At 52.3% G+C, this 22,500-nt stretch overlaps 1 protein-coding gene across 2 annotated transcripts in view; it reads right to left on the bottom strand.

Moving 5' to 3' along the window:
- The window catches only part of LOC144951980 (metallophosphoesterase MPPED2-like), a 28,254-nt gene that overhangs the window by 4,227 nt on the left and 1,527 nt on the right, over positions 1 to 22,500 (bottom strand). Inside the window, exons 2-5 of one of the 2 annotated variants that reach the window (XR_013640559.1) lie at positions 6,855 to 7,003; positions 5,354 to 5,535; positions 2,871 to 3,102; positions 892 to 1,120 (exon numbers count right to left, since the gene is read on the bottom strand). Coding sequence is in view for 1 of the 2 variants with exons in the window: in XM_078882359.1 (XP_078738485.1) it covers positions 892 to 1,124; positions 2,871 to 3,102; positions 5,354 to 5,535; positions 6,855 to 7,003 (796 nt within the window). In the remaining variant the exon portion in view is untranslated. Of the gene's footprint in view, positions 1 to 891; positions 1,125 to 2,870; positions 3,103 to 5,353; positions 5,536 to 6,854; positions 7,004 to 22,500 lie in introns of both variants that reach the window. The other variant, XM_078882359.1, reaches the window with a different exon arrangement.

The following is a 22,500-nucleotide window of genomic DNA, read 5'->3' on the forward strand; positions in this document are numbered from 1 at the left end:
AAGGATTTGTGAGCTCCTCACACAATCCAGCCTGGTTAAACCCAGGATGGATCGTAGGCAGGCCAGCCTAAATGTTTCCAACCGGCGAAGATGCTCCATTAGGGGGGTCCACGTTTCGCAAGCGTAGAGAAGGGAGGGAATGACCGTGGCCGAGAAGACCTGAAGCTTCGTGCGGAGCGACAGACCAGGTAGCTTCCACACAACGTTACGCAACCGATGAAAAGATATTTCCGCTCGACTGATTCGGAGTGAGACCTCTGCTGTTAAACTGGAGCCGGTCATAAGCACACTGCCCAGGTATGGGAAACTCTCCACTCTCCACAACTTCCCCATCACCGATTGGGAGTTGTGGGGGTGGAGTGTCCAATGGTACAAAATACCCAGGCAGGTGCTTAGTTTTGGTGGGGCTGATGGTAAGGCCCCATCTCTTAGTGGCACGCTCCAGTCTCAGCAGCAGCGTCTCCAACTCCTCTTCTGAATGAGCAGCTATTACCAAATCATCGGCATACATAACGTGGTTGACCAATAGCGAGCCATCCCTTGATCGCACCCGGGCGTCGATCAGCCTCCCATTATATCTGTACCAAATGGAAATTCCCCCGGTACAGCTATTGAAGGCTTCACGAACTACGCAGTCGAAATAGATGTTAAATAATGTGGGAGCCAGAGGACATCCCTGTCGCACCCCAAGGTGTACAGGGAAAAGCTCCGACTCCCGGCCACGTAGTTTTACCGATACACACACACATACACCGATACACATACACACACACACCGATACAAACACACACACCGATACACACACACACACACCGATACACACACACCCGTCGCGCGTAGCTGCCGATGAAGTGGGGCAGTAAGCGGGCCCACCCCCCGACCTCCCCTGACCTTCGTGGATGTGCCCGAAGGCGTGCAGCCGCGGCTTCACCCGCCGGCGGACGCTGCTCATCAGCTCGACGCAGCCGGCGCGCCACTCGCCGTGGCCTCTGACGCGGTCGCCGGCGCCGAGCGGCGGGCCGTGTGTGAGCAGCACGTCCACGCCGGCCGGGATCTGCCGCCATTTCTCCAGCAGACGCTCGCCCCTCGGCAAGTTGAAGGCCCAGCTGCAGAACTCGGGCTGCCTGGGGGTGGTGGGGTGGTGGTGAGGGGGTGGTGGGGGTGGTGGGGGGGGGGGGTGGTGGGTGGGGGTGGTGGTCGGGGGGGGGTATAGCAAGGAGAGTTTTTATGTTTAACCCTCCTCCAACCACTGCCCCACCTGGATATGTTTCATATGTACGTGGATAGGTATGTGTGTTCGTACGTCTAAAGTGGTGTAGTGTATAGTGCAGTGTATAGTTTAGTGTATTGTCTCGTGTATAGTGTAGTGTATAGTAGTGTATAGGTTAGTGTATAGTGTAGTGTATAGCATAGTGTATAACGTAGTGTATAGTGTAGTGTCTAGTGTAGTGTATAGTGTAGTGTAGAATATAGTGTAGTGTAGAGTATAGTGTAGTTAAGGGGTCGGCAACCTACGGCTCCGGAGCCGCATGCGGCTCTTTACGGGCTACTTCTTGACGATATGTACGTATGTACATAGATGCATTGCGGCTCTTGAAATACTGAATTTTGTACCGAATTGGAAAGAAATGGCTCTTCTTGTTATTTTGGTTGCCGACCCCTGGTGTAGTGTATAGCGAAGTGTATAGCGTAGTGTATAGTAGTGTATAGCGTAGTGTATAGTAGTGTATAGTCTGTTGTATAGTGTAGTGGATAGCATAGTGTATAGCGTAGTGTATAGTGTAGTATATAGTCTGTTGTATAGTGTAGTGTATAGCGTAGTGTATAGTGTAGTGTATAGCGTAGTGTATAGTGTAGTGTAAAGTGTAGTGTATAGTGTAGTGTATAGTAGTGTATAGTGTAGTGTATAGTGTAGTGTATAGCGTAGTGTATAGTATCGAGTATAACATAGTGTATAGTGTAGTGTATAGTGTAGTGTATAGTAGTGTATAGTGTAGTGTATAGTGTAGTGTATAACGTAGTGTATAGTATCGAGTATGACGTAGTGTATAGCGTAGTGTATAGTGTAGTGTATAGTAGTGTATTGTGTAGTGTATAGTAGTGTATAGCGTAGTGTATAGTGTAGTGTATAGCATAGTGTATAGTGTAGTGTATAGTAGTGTATAGTGTAGTGTATAGTAGTGTATAGCGTCGTGTATAGTGTAGTGTATAGCGTAGTGTATAGTGTAGTGTATAGTGTAGTGTATAGTGTAGTGTATAGTAGTGTATAGTGTAGTGCATAGTGTAGTGTATAGCGTAGTGTATAGTATCGAGTATAACGTAGTGTATAGCGTAGTGTATAGTAGTGTAGTGTATAGTGTAGTGTATAGTGTAGTGTATAGTAGCGTAGTGTATAGTAGTGTAGTGTGTAGTGTAGTGTGTAGTAGTTTATAGTGTAGTGTATAGCGTCGTGTATAGTGTAGTGTATAGTGTAGTGTATAGTGTAGTGTATAGTGTAGTGTATAGTGTGTAGTGTATAGTGTAGTGTATAGTGTAGTGTATAGTGTATTATATAGTGTAGTGTATAGTGTAGTGTAGAGTAGTGTGTAGAGTAGTGTATAGTGTAGTGTATAGTGTAGTGTATAGTGTATTATATAGTGTAGTGTAGAGTAGTGTATGGTGTAGTGTATAGTGTAGTGTATAGCGTCGTGTATATCGCATCTGAAAGCGCCGTGCGATGCCGGTGACCGTCTTTGTTCGATGGCCACCCAAAATCCACCGCCACTGCCGCCGCCGCCACTGTGAAGACGATGACCGGAGCTCGCGCCACGACCGCGTTCTACACTCCGCACCCGCACGAAAGCGGCGGCAACCCACGACAGCAGACTGACCACGGGGAGCCGTAGATGCGGAATCCGAGAACCTCCGTCTCGCCGTCCTGGAGGTAGACGCCGTTGGTGAGCAGCGACCGGACGTGCCCGGGGATGGTGGTGTCGGCACGCCCCGCCACCGCCGGCATCCCGAAGCGCCTCCAAGGGTCGTCCAGCCTCGCCACGAAGTCCGCGTCGAAGCTCAGCTCGTGGTTGCCGGCGATCGCCACCTTGTGCTGGCAGGGCTGGCGGCCTGTGGGGAGCGGTGGTGCCGCGGTTAGCGCCACGCTGCGCTACGAACACGGCGAACCGGGTTCGATTCCCGCTCACGACCAACACCGGTGACACTATGAGATCTCTTTTACCAGTGGCAAAATATAGTATATAGTAGTAGGTTGTACGCCTTCTGGTGTCATCTGGTCCAATACCAATGGGGACTAGGCTCCAAAGAAAGCCGTCTCGGGTGTGGACCAATAAACTTCAAGGACAGTGCATATTATTATCATTATCAGAGTTGCTTCTTTTTGTTTGCTTTTTTGACTACTTGTGTTGTAGTTATTGCAAACATGATGCCTTGAATAAAGGTGTCAGTTTTGTACCAGTTTAAAAGGGTAAAAACCTACTACTATATTTTGCCACTGGTAAAAGAGATCTCATAGTGTAAATGCTTACCCCGAGCTCTCAATACTCTGATATTGCACTGTGTTTGAGTTGTAGGCCTTCTGGTGTCATCTGGTCCAACACCAATGGGGACTAGGCTCCAAAGAAAGCCGTCTCGGGTGTGGACCAATCAACTTCAAGGACAGTGCATATTATTATCATTATCAGAGTTTCTTCTCTTTGTTTGCTTTTTTGACTACTTGTGTTGTGGTTATTGCAAACATGATGCCTTGAATAAAGGTGTCAGTTTTGTACCAGTTTAAAAGGGTAAAAGCCTACTACTACAACACCGGTGACGTTTATCTGAACCGGTCCTGGGCCTCCCCTAGGTCGACTCAGCCTCAAATGAGTACCTGGTGCGATGTGTAAACATCGCCACTGGGGAGACGAAGGCGGTCGGGCGTGGTGCTGGCCACCCACCCCCTCGTGTACCGTTCCGGCCTTCATAGGTGCTCGCTAACAGCACTTGCCCCTACAGTCTGTTAAGGCTATACGGGGGATCTTTGTTTCTGTGAGTGATACGACTCGCGGTCTGTTCTGTTTTCATCGCGAGATGCCTTTTTTGTTTTGTCAGTAGCAAAGTATGAAAAGTAAGATAATTTTCTTTTTTTACCCTTTCTGGCAATAAAACAGGAGTTCTGTTAGGATGTCCAAACACCAAATAGACACCTTGCACGAGGCATCAGTGTCCTGCATTAACCACGCACGGCGAACATGCAAACAAAAATGGCTCTGATCATACTTGGGCATTGTCGTTGCAACTGATTGGCCTCCATCAGAGACAGCTCAGCCTTCTTCATGGCCCAGTCTCACCGCCAGTGTCAGACCAGAGAACATCGCCACAAGGCGACCAGCGCAAGGGCAATTCCACCGCAGCAGAACGTTGGTAGCTCGGGACGAGCAGCTACATCATGGGATGCCTGTTTGGCGGTGCAGTAAATACTTGGATTGCGAGTAACTTGGTCTGCGAGTGTTTTGCAAGACGAGCAAAATTTTTAAATAAATATTAATTTGATAAACGAGCGAGGTCTTGCAATACGAGCAGTACTGTAGTACGTACAGTATACGCTTTGTCTGCCGAGCGTCACGTGATCACAACTGAGCCAATGGTTCTTCTCTCTCTCTCGCTGCGGGATTGTGGGTAATCGTCTCCCATGTTCGGTCTCAGTCGGCGTGCCTCACTCGTATAGTCAACATCCGTGCGAGCGTAGACTGTTTACTATAGTGTTGTGACCATGAGTGTGTGCGTAAAGCATTTTTTTTTTTATTTTGTGTCCAAGTGTAGTGACTGTTCTTTAGTAACTGTACTGCAAGTGAAAGTCGTCCTCCACAATAACCCTCCTCCTCCTCTCTCGTCTCCCTCACACCAGCCACGATTACATTTAATGAATACATTTGATTACTTTATATTAAATACAAAATAATAAAAGTATCAAAAGGTATTTTGTATTAATCATTTTTATATGAATACAGTATTTTTGGGTTGTGGAACGAATCATCTGAGTTTCCATTATTTCTTATGGGGAAATTCGCTTTGATATACGAGTGCTTTGGATTACGAGCACGTTTCCGGAACGAATTATGCTCGCAATCCAAGGTTTTACTGTATCAACGTTTGAGAAATAAGAATCGGTTTGACCCTTTCTGGCAATAAGGCAGTTGTGTTCTTTGAGACTGGCTTGAGCGGGAATCGAACTCGGGTCGCCGGGTTCGTAGCGCAGCGTGGCGCTAACCGCGACACCACCGCTCCCCACGTACACACACAGGTACACACAGGTACACACACACGTACGTGCACACACACAGGTACACGCACACGTACGTGCGAACACGCGTACGCGCACCGAGCCAGTCGTTGAAGGCGGACACCTCGAGGGGCAGCCCGATACGGGTGAAGTCGCCGGTGTGCAGGAGGACGTCCCCCGGTGGCACCACGAGGTTGTCGGTGAGCGAGTGCGTGTCCGACACGCACACGAAGCGCGTGTGGCCCTCCGGCCTCGGGGTCGCGTGCGGCGTCGGCGGCACCCTGGGGGCCAACGGAGGGGAGAGACGGGCGCGCGGTAGACAGGAGGAGCTTCCGCGTGGTCGGAGATCAAAAACTAAACTAGAAGCTGTTGTACACGCTTTTATTTAACTCACTCTGTCTGTTGTTGTTGTATCCTCAAATATTGTAACTCAATGTTTACCCACTTCCCAATGTGCCATCGACTGCAAACTTGGTATACTTATGTCATACTGATGACAATACTATATTCTATCATTACAATCTATATTTTTAAACAATCTTTTCTATATGTATGTTTCGGCTTGGGTCTAATTGTCCACGCTCAACTGACGTTGGCTGTAATTGCCCACAGCCCCTTACGCTGTGGCAAGCTTCAGGGCCACTTCCTGGAGTCGTGGAGTTCTGCCATTACTCGCACGGTACATTTCATTAAAGCGTGTTTAAAAAAAAGTATTTTTTTACATTACTTATTTTACGACCAGGTAAGAAGGCCCCCGAACAGAGCGACTACGCGGCTCCTTTGTCAGAAGCGACCCCTCACTAATGAAGGCCCCACTCATTGCAGGCGCACAAAAGTGGCTTGGCCACGAATCAGCCTCGCGACACCTCGCCGCTGATCTCGTCAGCAAGGAGCCTTAAACCACCGTCACGGGGAACTCCTCCGGTAGTCACCCTCACAGCAGCAGCAGCAGCGGCGGTGGCGGCATCGGCTTTTGGCTCAGCCGTCGAACTAAGACGGTCACCGCCAACGCGCGCTTTCAGATGCTGAATATACTGCACTACACTATACACTACACTATACACTACACTATATACTACACTATACACTACACTATACACTACACAATACACTACACCACTATACACTACACTACTATACACTACACTAAATTATACACTACACTATACACTACATTATACACTAAACTATACACGACACCACTACACACTACACTATACACTACATGACTATACACTACACTATACACTACACTATACACTACACTATACACTACTATACACTACACTATACACTACACTATACACTACTATACACTACACTACTATACACTACACTATACATTACATTACACGATGCACTACACACTACATTACACTATACACTACACTATACACTAGACTAAACACTACACTATACACTACACGACACACTACACTATACATTACACGATACACTACACTATACACTACACTATACACTACATTATACATTACACGATACGCTACACTATGCACTACATTACACTATACACTACCACCACTACACCACTGCACACGACACTTTCAAGCGCTGTCGCCTTGACCGCGCAAAGCCTCACACGCGCAGGCAGGAGGGGCCCCTCGCTCGGTAAGCCGTGGACGGGTTCCAACTCAGCGGGTCGACCGTCACGTCCCCGTCGACCGTCACGTCCCCGTCGTCCGGCTCCCGCCCCTCGTCCGCCCGCCACAGGGTGTCCTGGATGCCGCCCTGCAGGAAGGGAGAGGTGGCGTCACACAGACTCACACAGAGACCCACAGACTCACATAGACTCACATAGAGACCCACAGAATCACATAGACACACATAGAGACCCACAGACTCACATAGACTCACATAGAGGCCCACAGACTCACATAGACTCACATAGAGACCCACAGACTCACATAGACTCACATAGAGGCCCACAGACTCACATAGACTCACACAGAGACCCACAGACTCACATAGACTCACATAGAGACCCACAGACTCACATAGACTCACATAGAGACCCACAGACTCACATAGACTCACATAGAGGCCCACAGACTCACATAGACTCACACAGAGACCCACAGACTCACATAGACTCACATAGAGACCCACAGACTCACATAGACTTACATAGAGAGCCACAGACTCGCATAGAGAGCCACAGACTCACACAGACTCACATAGAGACCCACAGACTCACATAGACTCACATAGAGACCCACAGACTCACACAGACTCACATAGAGACCTACAGACTCACAATGAGATCTACAAACTCACAATGAGATCTACAAACTCACAATGAGACCTGCAGACTCACATAGACTCACATACAGACTCACAGACTCACATAAAGACCGACACACTCACATAGACTCACAGACATAGAGACCCACGGACTCACATAGACTACCATACACTCACATAGAGAGCCACAGACTCACACAGACTCACATAGAGACCCACAGACTCACATAGAGAGCCACAGACTCACATAGACTCACATAGAGACCTACAGACTCACATAGAGACCCACACACTCACACAGACTCGCTTAGAGACACACACACTCACACAGACTCACATAGAGACCCACAGACTCACATAGAGACCCACAGACTTACATAGAAACCTATAAACTCACATAGAGACCCACAGACTCACATAGAGACCCACAGACTCACATAGAGACCCACAGACTCACATAGAGACCCACAGACTTACATAGAGACCTACAGACTCACATAGAGACCCACAGACTCACACAGACTCACATAGAGACCCACAGACTCACATAGAGACCCACAGACTCACATAGAGACCCACAGACTCACACAGACTCACATAGAGACCCACAGACTCACACAGACTCACATAGAGACCCACAGACTCACATAGACTACCATACACTCACATAGAGAGCCACAGAATCACATAGACTCACAGACTTAGAGATACACAGACTCACATAGACTCACATAGAGAGCCACAGGCTCACACAGACTCACATAGAGACCCACGGACTCGCATAGAGACCCACAGACTCACATAGACTCTCAGACCTACAGACTCACATAGACTATCATACACTCACATAGAGACCCACAGACTCACATAGACTCACATAGAGACCCACAGACTCACACAGACTCACATAGAGACCTACAGACTCACAATGAGATCTACAAACTCACAATGAGATCTACAAACTCACAATGAGACCTGCAGACTCACATAGACTCACATACAGACTCACAGACTCACATAAAGACCGACACACTCACATAGACTCACAGACATAGAGACCCACGGACTCACATAGACTACCATACACTCACATAGAGAGCCACAGACTCACACAGACTCACATAGAGACCCACAGACTCACATAGAGAGCCACAGACTCACATAGACTCACATAGAGACCTACAGACTCACATAGAGACCCACACACTCACACAGACTCGCTTAGAGACACACACACTCACACAGACTCACATAGAGACCCACAGACTCACATAGAGACCCACAGACTTACATAGAAACCTATAAACTCACATAGAGACCCACAGACTCACATAGAGACCCACAGACTCACATAGAGACCCACAGACTCACATAGAGACCCACAGACTTACATAGAGACCTACAGACTCACATAGAGACCCACAGACTCACACAGACTCACATAGAGACCCACAGACTCACATAGAGACCCACAGACTCACATAGAGACCCACAGACTCACACAGACTCACATAGAGACCCACAGACTCACACAGACTCACATAGAGACCCACAGACTCACATAGACTACCATACACTCACATAGAGAGCCACAGAATCACATAGACTCACAGACTTAGAGATACACAGACTCACATAGACTCACATAGAGAGCCACAGGCTCACACAGACTCACATAGAGACCCACGGACTCGCATAGAGACCCACAGACTCACATAGACTCTCAGACCTACAGACTCACATAGACTATCATACACTCACATAGAGAGCCACAGACTAACATAGACTCACATAAAGACCCACACACTCACAAAGACTCACAGACATAGAGACCCACGGACTCCCACAGACTACCATACACTCACATAGAGAGCAACAGACTCACACAGACTCGTTATTGCATGAGTTCTCGGACGTGTTCAGCCGGGGACCGTTCGACCTAGGGCACACAAATCTGTCGCAGCACCACATCAACACTGGAGACGCTGCACCCCTGCGCCAAAACACATATAGAATGAGCCCAATGGAAAAAGGGCACATTCAACAAGCGGTGCAGGAAATGCTGCAGGCCGACATAATTTCTCCATCCTCGAGTCTCTGGGGGGCACTGGTGGTCCTGGTCAAGAAGTCAGATGGGTCACTGAGATTCTGTGTGGACTTCCGACGCCTCAATGCCGTCATGCTGGCCGACGCATATCCCCTACCCCGTATCGACTACTCATTGGATGCACTGGCGGGAGCAACATTTTTCAGTACGCTGGATTTATTGTCCAGATTCTGGCAGGTCCCACTAGACGCTGACTCCCGGCCTAAAACAGCGTTCCGGACACCACAGGGCCTGTTCGAGTTCAACTGCCTGCCTATGGGCCTCCAGACTGCGCCGGCGACGTTCCAACGCATAATGGAGTTGGCCTTAGCAGGCCTCCAATGGGAAACGTGCCTCATCTACCTGGATGACGTCATTGTCTTCAGCCGATTATTCGAGGAACACATTGACCGATTACATCAGGTATTCCTGCGATTCCGGAACGCGAACTTGAAGCTCAAGCCGTCGAAGTGCCACCTTATGCAGTCGTCGGTACGCTACTTGGGCCACGTCGTCAGTGAGTCTGGAGTGGCTACAGACCCGGAAAAGACGGCCTGCGTGAGGGCCTGGGCTGTTCCCACAACGGTTCCAGAGGTACGCCGGTTTGTGGGTTTCATTTCTTACTACCGCCGGTTTGTACCCAACTTCGCAACCATTTCCAAGCCCTTGCACGTGTTGACGGCGAAGAACCAGAGGTTTTATTGGGGCCCTCTGGAGGAAGAGGCATTCCAACAGCTGCGCTCGCATCTGACAGATGCACTACTATTGGCCTTTCCAGATTTTGGCCTCCCCTTTATCCTGGACACCAGCGATGTGGGCGTCGGCAGTGTCTTGTCGCAAGTCCAGCAGGGTCGGGAGGTGGTTATCGCCTACGGAACTCGCGTGCTTTCATCAGCGGAGCAGCGCTACTGCGTCACACGTAGGGAACTCCTGACAGTCGTTCACTTCGTGCAGCAATTCTGACCCTACCTGTATGGTCGCAAATTTACGGTCCGCACTGACCACGCGGCCTTGCAGTATTCGCTCCACATCGACCAGCCTTCGGGCCAGCTGGCCAGGTGGATAGAGCGCCTGCAGGAGTACAGGTACCAAGTGGTACATCGCAAAGGGACCAGACACGCCAACGCAGACGCATTGTCCCGACTGGCGCCCCAGGGCCCTTGTGCATGCACCACAGGCGGGGCACGCTGCAAGGAGGCGAGGCCGGAGGGGACGGTCATCGCTCCCGTACACACGGCGGAGGGCGCACAGGGTGAGGTCCAGCTGACCGACCACGACCTGGGGCTGACCTTGGACGATTGGAGACGGCTACAGCTGGAGGAAGCCCCACTGCGAATGCTACGCACCTCAGCAAAGGCAGGGGGGGAGGAGTACATCGTATGGGAGGACCTCCTCATGCGATGGGACCTGGCAGGGCGCCGGCGATGCCTGGTAGTTCCGGAGTCGCTGCGTCAAAAATTGGTTGTTGACGTACACGGCTGCCAGCTGCTGCACCTGGCGGGGCGGAAGACACTGTGCACATTACAGGGTCGGTACTTTTGGCCAGGCATGACCGCTGACGTGCACCAATGGGTCGCTACCTACGTCGAATGTGCGCGACGAAAGCTGCCACCCCGGGTAAGCCGGGCGCCCCTACAGCCCATCACGGTGACCAGGGTCAACGAATTGGTTGCGTTGGACATCCTGGGACCACTGCCGGTCACGCCACGGGGAAATAAATACCTGTTGGTCGGGGTCGAGTACTGCACGAGGTGGCCAATGGCGTGGGCCCTCCCGGACCAAACGGCACAGACCATCGCCGATGCCTTCGTGGGAGGCTATGTCCTTGATAAGGGGGCACCGGAGCGGTTGCTCACGGATCAGGGCAGGAATTTCTCCTCACGGCTATTGAAGGACGTCTGCTCTCTCCTGGGCACTAAAAAGGTCCGAACATCTCCGTATCATCCCCAGACCGATGGGATGGTAGAGCAGCTTAACCGCACCATAGCGGTCATGCTGTCCCAAGTGGTGGACGAAAACCATTCCGACTGGGACCTCTATATTCCATCGGTCTTAGCGGCGTACAGGGTGGCCCCGCACACGGCAACGGGGTTCTCGCCGTTTTTCCTGATGTACGGACGGGATCCCGTTCCGCCTATTGAGGTGCAGCTGACAGACATTCCCGCAAGAGATGACGCATGGCCGAAGGCACTAAAGACCTCCCTCATTTATTTGAGAGAGGCCCCCCAAGCAACCGAGGCCGCATCGGCCACGAGCCAAGAGAGTAATGCACGGCTACGGGAGAGGACAGTGACAGCCAAGCCCTTTAAAGTCGGGGACCAGGCATGGCTACACTGTTCTCAGGTGCCGGTTGGCCTCTCACCAAAACTGCACCGACCCTGGAAGGGCCGGTCGAGGTCATTAAAGCACTCCGACCGCAGTGTGTCCAGGTCCAACTGGGTAAGCGACGATGGTTTGTACACCCCACCCGCCTTAAGCCATACATCTCTCCACCATCATCTCCACCAACATCACCACCAACATCACCGCCAACATCATCATCATCATCCCTACCCAGGCCAAGGTCGCCAACCACCACGTGCCGACCGGCAGGGGGTTCAGTGCCCTGTGTTCCCTTGTCACCTACAGCACCCCATGTGAGGCCTGACGGAGCGGCGGCACGACCCGGGGCCGCAGCGACCGGAGAGACAGCGGCGCCAGGCAAGGCGACACCGGCACCACCGAACCAGGGACCGCGACAAGAGGGCCTTCGAAGGAGGGGGCCGCCACGGTCATCTGCTGCCTGTGGATGTCCGGGCTGTTACGGGACGCTGACTGGAGACCCGGGCAGGCCGCGCAATTGATGTTGTTGTATTATATTGCATTCTATGGTTGTGGGGGAGTTAAGGGCTGTCGTCACTGTCAGTGGGGGGAGGCATGGGGAGACTTAAATGGTCCATGGGGGAGGCAAAACCAAGGACGTTTTTTTTTTTTTTTCCGGGGGAGGGGGGGGGTGATGTAGGGGTGTCAGGGGAAGGATTCCCACCAATAGGAGGGTTAGTGGGAGGGGTAATCGAGGAGATATAAGGGGAGAACGGTCGGGAAGAAGGGGCCTTTGGAGGGAACGAGATTGGGACGGCTGGGGACAGGTGTGGATGGGAGAAAAGGATTAAAAGACAAAACCCCTGCAATCTTGTGTCGGATCTCCTTTACACTCACATAGAGAGCCACAGATTCACATAGACTCACATAGACTCACATAGAGACCCACAGACTCACATAGACTCAGATACCTACAGACTCACATAAACTCACATAGACTCAGATACCTACAGACTCACATACACTCACAATGAGACCTACAGACTCACATAGACTCACATAGAGACCTACAGACTCACATAGACTCACATAGACTCACATAGACACCCATAGAGACCCACAGACTCACATAGACTCCCATAGAGACCCACAGACTCACATAGACTCACATAGAGACCCACAGACTCACATAGACTCACATAGAGACCCACAGACTCACATACACTCACATAGAGACCCACAGACTCACACAGACTCACATAGAGACCCACAGACTCACACAGACTCACATAGAGACCCACAGACTCACACAGACTCACAGAGACCTACAAACTCACAATGAGACCTACAGACTCACAATGAGACCTACAGACTCACATAGACCCACATACAGACTCACAGACTCACATAGAGACCCACAGACTCACACAGACTCACATAGAGACCCACAGACTCACACAGACTCACAGAGACCTACAAACTCACAATGAGACCTACAGACTCACAATGAGACCTACAGACTCACATAGACCCACATACAGACTCACAGACTCACATAGAGACCCACAGACTCACACCGACTCACATAGAGACCCACAGACTCAAACAGACTCACATAGACTCACATAGACTCACATAGAGACCCACAGACACACACAGACTCACATAGAGACCCACAGACTCACACAGACTCACATAGAGACCTACAGACTCGCAATGAGACCTACAGACTCACAATGAGACCTACAGACTCACATAGACTCACATACAGACTCACAGACTCACATAGAGACCCACAGACTCACACATACTAACATAGAGACCCACAGACTCACACAGACTCACATAGAGACTCACAGACTCACACAGACTCACATAGAGACCCACAGACTCACACAGACTCACATAGAGACCTACAGACTCACAATGAGACCTACAAACTCAAAATGAGACCTACAGACTCACATAGACTCACATACAGATTTACAGACTCACATAGAGACCCACAGACTCACACAGACTCACATAGAGACCCACAGACTCACATAGAGACCTATAGACTCACATAAACTAGTGGTGAGAGGTGGTGAGTGTAGTGGTGAGTGTAGTAGTGGTGAGTGTACTAGTGGTGAGTGTACTAGTGGTGAGTGTAGTGGTGAGTGTGCTAGTGGTGAGTGTACTAGTGTTGAGTGGTGAGTGTAGTGGCGAGTGAGTGTAGTGGTGAGTGTACTAGTGATGAGTGTAGTGGTGAGTGTACTAGTGGTGAATGTACTAGTGGTGAGTGTACTAGTGATGAGTGTGCTAGTGGTGAATGTAGTGGTGAGTGTAGTAGTGGTGAGTGTACTAGTGGTGAGTGTAGTAGTAGTGAGTGTGGTAGTGAGTGTACTAGTGGTGAGTGTAGTGGTGAGTGTACAAGTGGTGAGTGTACTAGTGGTGAGTGTAGTGGTGAGTGTACTAGTGGTGAGTGTAGTGGTGAGTGTACTAGTGGTGAGTGTAGTGGTGAGTGTACTAGTGGTGAGTATAGTGGTGAGTGTAGTGGTGAGTGTACTAGTGACGAGTGTACTAGTGGTGAGTGTAGTGGTGAGTGTGCTAGTGGTGAGTGTACTAGTGGTGAGTGTACTGGTGGCGAGTGTAGTGGTGGTGAGTGTACTAGTGGTGAGTGTAATAGTCGTGAGTGTACTAGTGGTGAGTGTACTAGTGGTGAGTGTAGTGGTGAGTGTAGTGGTGGTGAGTGTACTAGTGGTGAGTGTAGTGGTGAATATACTAGTGGTGAGTGTAATAGTCGTGAGTGTACTAGTGGTGAGTGTAGTAGTGGTGAGCGTAGTGGTGAGTGTACTAGTGGTGAGTGTACTAGTGGTGAGTGTAGTGGTGGTGAGTGTACTAGTGGTGAGTGTACTAGTGGTGAGTGTAGTGGTGAGTGTACTAGTGGTGAGTGTACTAGTGGTGGGTGCAGTGGTGAGTGTAGTAGTGGTGAGTGTACTAGTGGTGAGTTTAGTGGTGAGTGTACTAGTGGTGAATGTAGTGGTGGTGAGTGTAGTGGTTAGTGTAGTGGTGAGTGTAGTGGTGAGTGTACTAGTAGTGAGTGTACTAGTGGTGAGTGTAGTGGTGAGTCTACCGGTGGTGAGTGTACTAGTGGTGAGTGTACTAGTGGTGAGTGTAGTGGTGAGTGTAGTAGTGGTGAGTGTACTAGTGGTGAGTGTAGTAGTGGTTAGTGTATTAGTGGTGAGTGTAGTGGTGAGTGTACTAGTGGTGAGTGTAGTGGTGAGTATAGTGGTGAGTGTACTAGTGGTGAGTGTGGTGGTGAGTGTAGTGGTGAATGTACTAGTTGTAAGTGTAGTGGTGAGTGTAGTGGTGAGTGTAGTGGTGGTGAGTGTACTAGTGGTGAGTGTAGTAGTGGTGAGTGTAGTGGTGAGTGTAGTAGTGGTGAGTGTAGTGGTGAGTGTACTAGTGGTAAGTGTAGTGGTGAGTGTACTAGTGGTGAGTGTACTAGTGGTGAGTGTAGTGGTGGTGAGTGTACTAGTGGTGAGTGTACTAGTTGTGAGTGTAGTAGTGTTGAGTGTAGTAGTGGTGAGTGTAGTGGTGATTATACTAGTGGTGAGTGTACTAGTGGTGTGTGTAGTAGTGAGTGTACTAGTGGTGAGTATACTAGTGGTGAGTGTAGTAGTGGTGAGTGTGCTAGTGGTGAGTGCAGTGGTGAGTGTACTAGTGGTGAGTGTAGTGGTGGTGAGTGTACTAGTGGTGAGTGTACTAGTGGTGAGTGTAGTGGTGGTGAGTGTACTAGTGGTGAGTGTACTAGTGGTGAGTGTAGTGGTGAGTGTACTAGTGGTGAGTGTAGTAGTGGTGAGTGTACTAGTGGTGAGTGTAGTGGTGAGTGTACTAGTGGTGAGTGTAGTGGTGGTGAGTGTAGTGGTGAGTGTAGTGGTGAGTGTACTAGTAGTGAGTGTACTAGTGATGAGTGTAGTAGTGGTGAGTGTAGTGGTGAGTGTAGTGGTGAGTGTAGTGGTGAGCATAGTGGTGTGTGTACTAGTGGTGAGTGTGGTGGTGAATGTACTAGTGGTGAGTGTAATAGTCGTGAGTGTACTAGTGGTGAGTGTAGTAGTGGTGAGTGTAGTGGAGTGTACTAGTGGTGAGTGTACTAGTGGTGAGTGTAGTAGTGGTGAGTGTAGTGGTGAGTGTACTAGTGGTGAGTTTATTGGTGAGTGTACTAGTGGTGAGTGTACTGGTGGTGAGTGTAGTGGTGGTGAATGTACTAGTGGTGAGTGTACTGGTGAGTCTAGTGGTGGTGAGTGTAGTGGTGGTGAGTGTAGTGGTGAATGTGTAGGGGTGTTACGGGAGGGCGAACAAACACACCAGGGGTGGTTATGCCCGCACGCGGAAGGATGCTTACATCCACGTCCGCATCGGTTAGCCCTGGGGCGCTGTAACGGCGCTGTGATCCCCTACGGGGGGAGTTGCTATATAAGGCGGAGAGCCGGTGGGCTCGGGGTTCAGTATTTTGCTTAAACCAGTGAAGAGTGAAGACCGGCTAGATAGGCCCTGGGACTCCCCTGGCTCGCTGTCCTTCTAAGGACCGACCAGGGCAAGCCAGTGGCGTGGCCCCGCGAGCCCAGAGCCGATGCTCTTGTAAGAGCCGGTCTGGTGACTAAGGGTGCCGTGATCCTAGCTTGGCCAGAGCTGGATCACCTAGCCTCCCCTAGCTCTCGAGTGGAGGACCTTGGAGTAGGCTAGCCGGGCTAGAGACAGTGGGGTCTCCCTGTTCGACGGGTGAAGGGGCCGTTACCCCTTTGAGTGTTGTATACGTTGGCCTGTGCTGAGTGAAGCGTTATAATAAATAAGTGTGCCTCCTACTACGTCGTCCACATCTCATTGAACCTACTACAACTGGAGTCAGAAGTGGTCTTCTAAAGATGGATACAAGATGGACGGCTCGTACCAGGGGACCTGGGGACGATGACACCTAGGCCGACTCAGAGCCTGAACTCGCCGAGGGCGAGTCCGTGCAACCGGGGCCGAGTCCACCGCCACCGCAGCAGCCGGACGGGTGGGGGCCGTCCGCTGATGGGCTGCGGGTGGCTCACTCCCGCCTGGCGGAGCTACTCTACGCGGCAGCCGCCACGCTGGAGGAAATCACTCGCCTAGGGGTTGGAGGAGCAGCACGGGGCAACGACGGGCGACACGCAATGCCAGTTCCCGCCATTTCAACGGGGCTGGAGGTTGAATTTGCCGCCATCAGTACAGTGGGTGCTGAGGGCGGGCCCCGGGCACATCATGTGACCGAAAGTCGCCAACCAGAAACCGCCACGCCATCAACAGCGGCCGATGGCGGTGAACGCCAATCAGCGGACAGCGCGTCACCAACAGTGCGACCGCTGATGGCGTCCGCCATTCCCGCCGATAATGTACAGAATGGCGGGAACGGCGGTTGGCGATCTTCGGCTGCGGAGTCCTCGTTTCAGCAGCAATTGCCGGTCCTCAAAGAATTTGTGGCGGAAGACGGCGACTGGGGAGCCTTCCAAAGACGGTTCTTCGCCCACCAAGAAATGTCGCGATGGATGGACGACGAGGCGCTACGCGTGCTGCCGGCGACGCTGGACAGCAACGCTGGACAGCGACGCTCTCGCAACCCTCACTACGGCGCCGAGATCGGCGCGCGCCACGCTGCAGGCGGCGCTTCGACTCCTGTCTGCAGTCTACGGACCACCTTCCGACTGCAGACAGCTGTTTTACGACCGTCAGCGGGGTGCCAAGGAATCGCCCCTGGCATACCGCATGGCTCTCCTGGCCTTGGCAAAGACGGCTTTCCCGCGGATGGACGAGGAAGGGGGGAACGCTATGGTGGCTGAGAAGATATTGCTGTTGGCGGACGATCTGGACATCGTCGTCTTGGTGTAAGACGACAAGGAGATGTGTTCCCTGCGGGCCGCACGGCACATTCATGCAAACTTGCTGTCCCAACGTCGCAAGGCCAGCAAGGCGGCGGCCAGGCATACCGTGGCTGCAACCGCCCTCCCATTGGAAGAGGTCTGCGCTGTGGGTCGCCCGATGGAGTGGAGATCCGGGGACTGACCAGCTCGGGACGGGCCGAGCCACTAGGATCAACTGTGGCCTCCGGGGCCATGTGGCTTCTGGATGCCGGGCTCCTCGGCAGCGCGGTGCAACACCTCGGCCGGACGACGCTCCTCTACCCAAGGCTCCGCAGCGAACTCCGGCAAGTCGTGGCATCCCACATGTTTGGCCTACGCACACACCTGTGACACACTCACGCGCTGCAACGAACGGGTTCGGAAATCGGCTGTCATTGCGTCAAAATATGCCGCGATGGGAAGGGCGTTCCAACCGGGCCAGTGGTCTGAGTTGGCCCACCGCGTTGTTGCCGCGTCAGCGGGGTCGTCGGTTGTTGTCGGGCATATTGATGGGGTTGAGGTGCGGGTCTTAGTTGATACTGGAGCATCGGCGACAATTGTGTCCGATTTGATTTTCAACATTCTTCCCGTTCAAAGCCGCCCTCTGCTCCCCGTTGATGTTCCGTGTTATGCTGCCAATGCGGACTCGTTGGGCATTATCGGACAGATCCACGCGCAAATTTGTATTGGCGACATCAAATTATCCGGGCCGGTGTTGGTCTCCTCCTCTCTGGCAGTTCCGTGCCTGTTGGGGACGGACTTTTTGGCCAAAATGCCAATTGGAATATTGATCGACCAAGGTTGCATTGAACTCCCGTCGGGCCAACGTATGATGTTCCTGTCCTCCCCCGCTACTGTCCGTACGGCATTTGGGACGGTACAAGCGCTCGTTACGCGAACGGTACGCGTACCGCCGCGGGCTCAGATGCTCGTGCCTCTTAGGCTGCGTCGACCCTTCGCTGAGGGGATTGGGGATCGGGGTGTTCTGTTGGGATCGTCTAGGGCTGGGGTCAATGGACCTGATTTGATAGCGGCCCAGACCATTCTAAAAGGGAACGGGGACCCCTTCATCGCGGTCCTAAATGTTGGGTTGCGAACGGCTGTGGTTCCTCAAGGGGCCGTGCTTGTGCACGCAACGCCGGTACCTTGTGAGGAACCGGTCATTGGACATGTGAGCACCGCTCCTCCGTCAAAACTGCATTTGGACCGTGATGAGGGGTGGCTGGATGCGCTTTGTGCGGGATCATCGGACCTGTCCGACTCACAGCGTGATACACTACGAACCCTTCTGCGCGATTTTTCCGATGTTTTTAGTCGACACAAATATGATATTGGCTGTACTAAACTGCTGCGACACCATATTGACACGGGTGACAGCGCGCCAATCCGCCAAAATCCTTTTCGGTTGAGTCCCGCCTAAAAGGATCATGTCAAATCGGCTGTAGATGACATGCTAGCTGCGGACATTATATCCCCTTCTACCAGCCCTTGGGGTGCACCCATCGTGTTAGTTAAAAAACACGACGGCTCCTTGCGGTTTTGTGTCGATTTTCGTCGGCTAAACAATCTCCGTAGCCGATGCATATCCGCTCCCTCGGATGGATGAATCGCTTGACGCCCTGGCAGGGGCACGGTTCTTCTCCACGTTGGATTTACTGTCAGGGTTCTGGCAGCTCCCTCTTGATGATGAATCTAAACCAAAAACGGCTTTCTGTACGCCGCACGGCCTATTCCAATTTAACCGCTTGCCGATGGGGCTCCACTCAGCGCCGGCAACTTTCCAGCACTTAATGGAATTGGTTCTGGCTGGGTTGCAATGGGATTCTTGTCTGATTTACCTAGACGATATCATCGTCTTTAGTAAAACATTTGACGAACACCTCCAGAGGTTGCGGGCTGTTTTCCTCAAAATGCGTGCTGCTAATTTGAAATTCAAGCCGCAAAAATGTAATTTGCTCCGCGAGTCGGTGCGGTATATGGGCCACATTGTCGGACAGTCAGGTATTTCCACAGATCCCGCCAAAACGCAATGTGTCAGCTCCTGGCCGACTCCCACCTCGGTGGGGTAGGTCAGGAGTTTCATTGGATTCGCGTCGTATTACCGACGGTTTGTCGCCGATTTCGCGACGATCGCTAAGCCCTTACATGCCTTGACATCAAAGGGGGTCAAGTTTCACTGGGGCCAGAAGGAGGAGGCTGCTTTTCGCTGCCTCCGGGACGCCTTAGTGGGGGCCCCGCCATTAAGTTATCCCGATTATTCGAAACCCTTCTTGCTCGATACGGACGCAAGCAACACGGCATTGGCGGCGTGCTGTCCCAGGTTGTTGGGGGCGTAGAGCATGTTGTGGCATACGGCAGTCGGGTTTTGTCTCCAGCGGAGCAAAGGTACTGTGTCACCCGTCGGGAACTATTGGCAATTGTTTACTTCATTCAGCAATATCGCCCATATCTGTACGGTCGCCGTTTCACCGTCCGCACAGATCATGCGGCGTTACAGTACGCCTTGGGGGTTCAACAGCCATCGGGCCAATTGTCCCGATCTGTTCGGGGTGCGGAAAATGTCGACTTGTGGGGGTTGTTCCAGGGTCTCTTGATGCATTGGGACGGGAGATCCCGCTGCCACCGGCTGGTGGTGCCTTCCACACTGAGGGGTAGGGTGGTGTGGGCTGCTCACAAGCGATTCCTGCACCTGGGGACTCACAAAACCCTTGCCATGCTCCAGCTTGATTTTTCTTGGCTGGGCATGGCAAGGGACGTAGATGATCTCTTAGGGTCTTGTACTCAGTGCGCGCAACGGAAGCCACCAGCAAGGGGGTCCAACCCACCGTTGCAGTCTATTAAGGTTTCCCGGGTTAACGAACTCGTCGCGCTTGATATTTTGGGTCCATTCCCCGCTACACCTAGGGGAAATAAATACCTATTGGTTGGTGTGGAATATTTTACGCAATGGCCTATGGCCTGGCCACTCGCCAACCAGTCGGCAGCAGCCATCGCGGAGGCCTTTGTCCAGGGCTACGTCCTCGACAAGGGTACTCCGGAGCGGCTGCTGAACGACCAGGGGAAAAATTTCTCGGGTAAACTTCTCCACGAGGTGTGCGAGCTCCTGGGTACGAGAAAAATTCGTACCTCCCTGTATCACCCGCAAACTGACGGGATGGTGGAGCGTCTGCATCGGACTATCACATCCATGCTGTCTCACCAGGTGTCTGAATCCCAGACCGACTGGGACCTTCATATCCCGGGAGTTTTGTCAGCCTACAGGATGGCTCCTCATGCGGCGACCGGATTTTCGCCCTTCTTCCTAATGTATGGTCGTGAGGCTGACCCGTCTGTCGCGACTCAGCTGCGGGTCTCCGCGCCACATGCTAAATCCAAATTGGCCGACCATGTCAAGTTCAACATCTCTAAATTGACAGAGGCGCGGGAGGCGGCCATCCAAAATTCAGACCTCCGCCAGAAGGCGAATGAAAGGCTCAAGCTGGGCCGGGTACATGTGCTCCAGTGGAAACCGGGTGACAAGGCGTGGTTGCACTGTCCCCAAGTTCCGCTGGCAACCTCGTCCAAGCTGTTGCGGCCGTGGCGGGGGCCCATGGAAGTGGTGCAGGTCTTGCGGCCACAATGTGTACGTATCCAGTGGGGGAAGCGTCGGTGGTTCGTGCACCCCTTGCGGTTGAAACCGTTCGTTGCACCCCGTGATCCTACTCCACACACACATGGCCGAACATGTGAGGGGTCCACCGACTTCCGGAGTCTGCATTCACTGCATTCGCCTGACTTGCCACTGGCTCTTCCGCTTCCAGGTGCACCGGGATTGACGTGCTCGTGACTGCCAACCCCTCCCGGGGGGTCGGGGTTCGCTCGTCCGCGAAGCCAGACACTCTCGCACCCGAACTATTGACACCCACCGCTGGGCAAGCCGGGGCTGCCCCTTGTGACGGTCCCGCTGCAAGAACGCGCGCCAAAACGCGCAGACTTTTGTGAGGTCGGCCTCTCGTGCAGCCCTTGCTGGGGTCGCGGCGGGGGGGGGGGGGATCCGTTCGGGGTGGGGAAACTTGTAATTGTACATATGTTGGTTTCTTACGGGATGGGGTATTTATTGGGGGGGATGTCGTTTTTTTTCCTCGGTATTGTTGTTGTTGTTACTGTTGTTGTTATTGTTGTTGTTGTTTTTCACGCGAGGCACACATGGGTTCGGGGGGGATGCATATTTATTGTGAATTTTGTTGCAGCCGGGACGGCTGCGGGCTGTACAGGGGGGGGGGTGATGTAGAGGTGTTACGGGAGGGCGAACAAACACACCAGGGGTGGTTATGCCGCACGCGGAAGGATGCTTACATCCATGTCCGCATCGGTTAGCCCTGGGGGGCTGTAACAGCGCTGTGATCCCCCACGGCCCCACCCCTCGGGGGGGAGTTGCTATACAAGGCGGTGAGCCGGTGGGCTCGGGGTTCAGTATTTAGCTTAAACCAGTGAAGAGTGAAGACCGGCTAGACAGGCCCTGGGACTCCCCTGGCTCGCTGTCCTTCTAAGGACCGACCAGGGCAAGCCAGTGGCGTGCCCCGCGAGCCCAGAGCCGATGCTCTTGTAAGAGCCGGTCTGGTGACTAAGGGTGCCGTGATCCTAGCTTGGCCAGAGCTGGATCAGCTAGCCTCCCCTAGCTCTCGAGTGGAGGACCTGGGAGCAGGCTGGCCGGG

The sequence above is a fragment of the Lampetra fluviatilis genome, chromosome 64 (assembly GCF_964198595.1).
Source record: "Lampetra fluviatilis chromosome 64, kcLamFluv1.1, whole genome shotgun sequence".
Classification (NCBI taxonomy): domain Eukaryota; kingdom Metazoa; phylum Chordata; class Hyperoartia; order Petromyzontiformes; family Petromyzontidae; genus Lampetra; species Lampetra fluviatilis.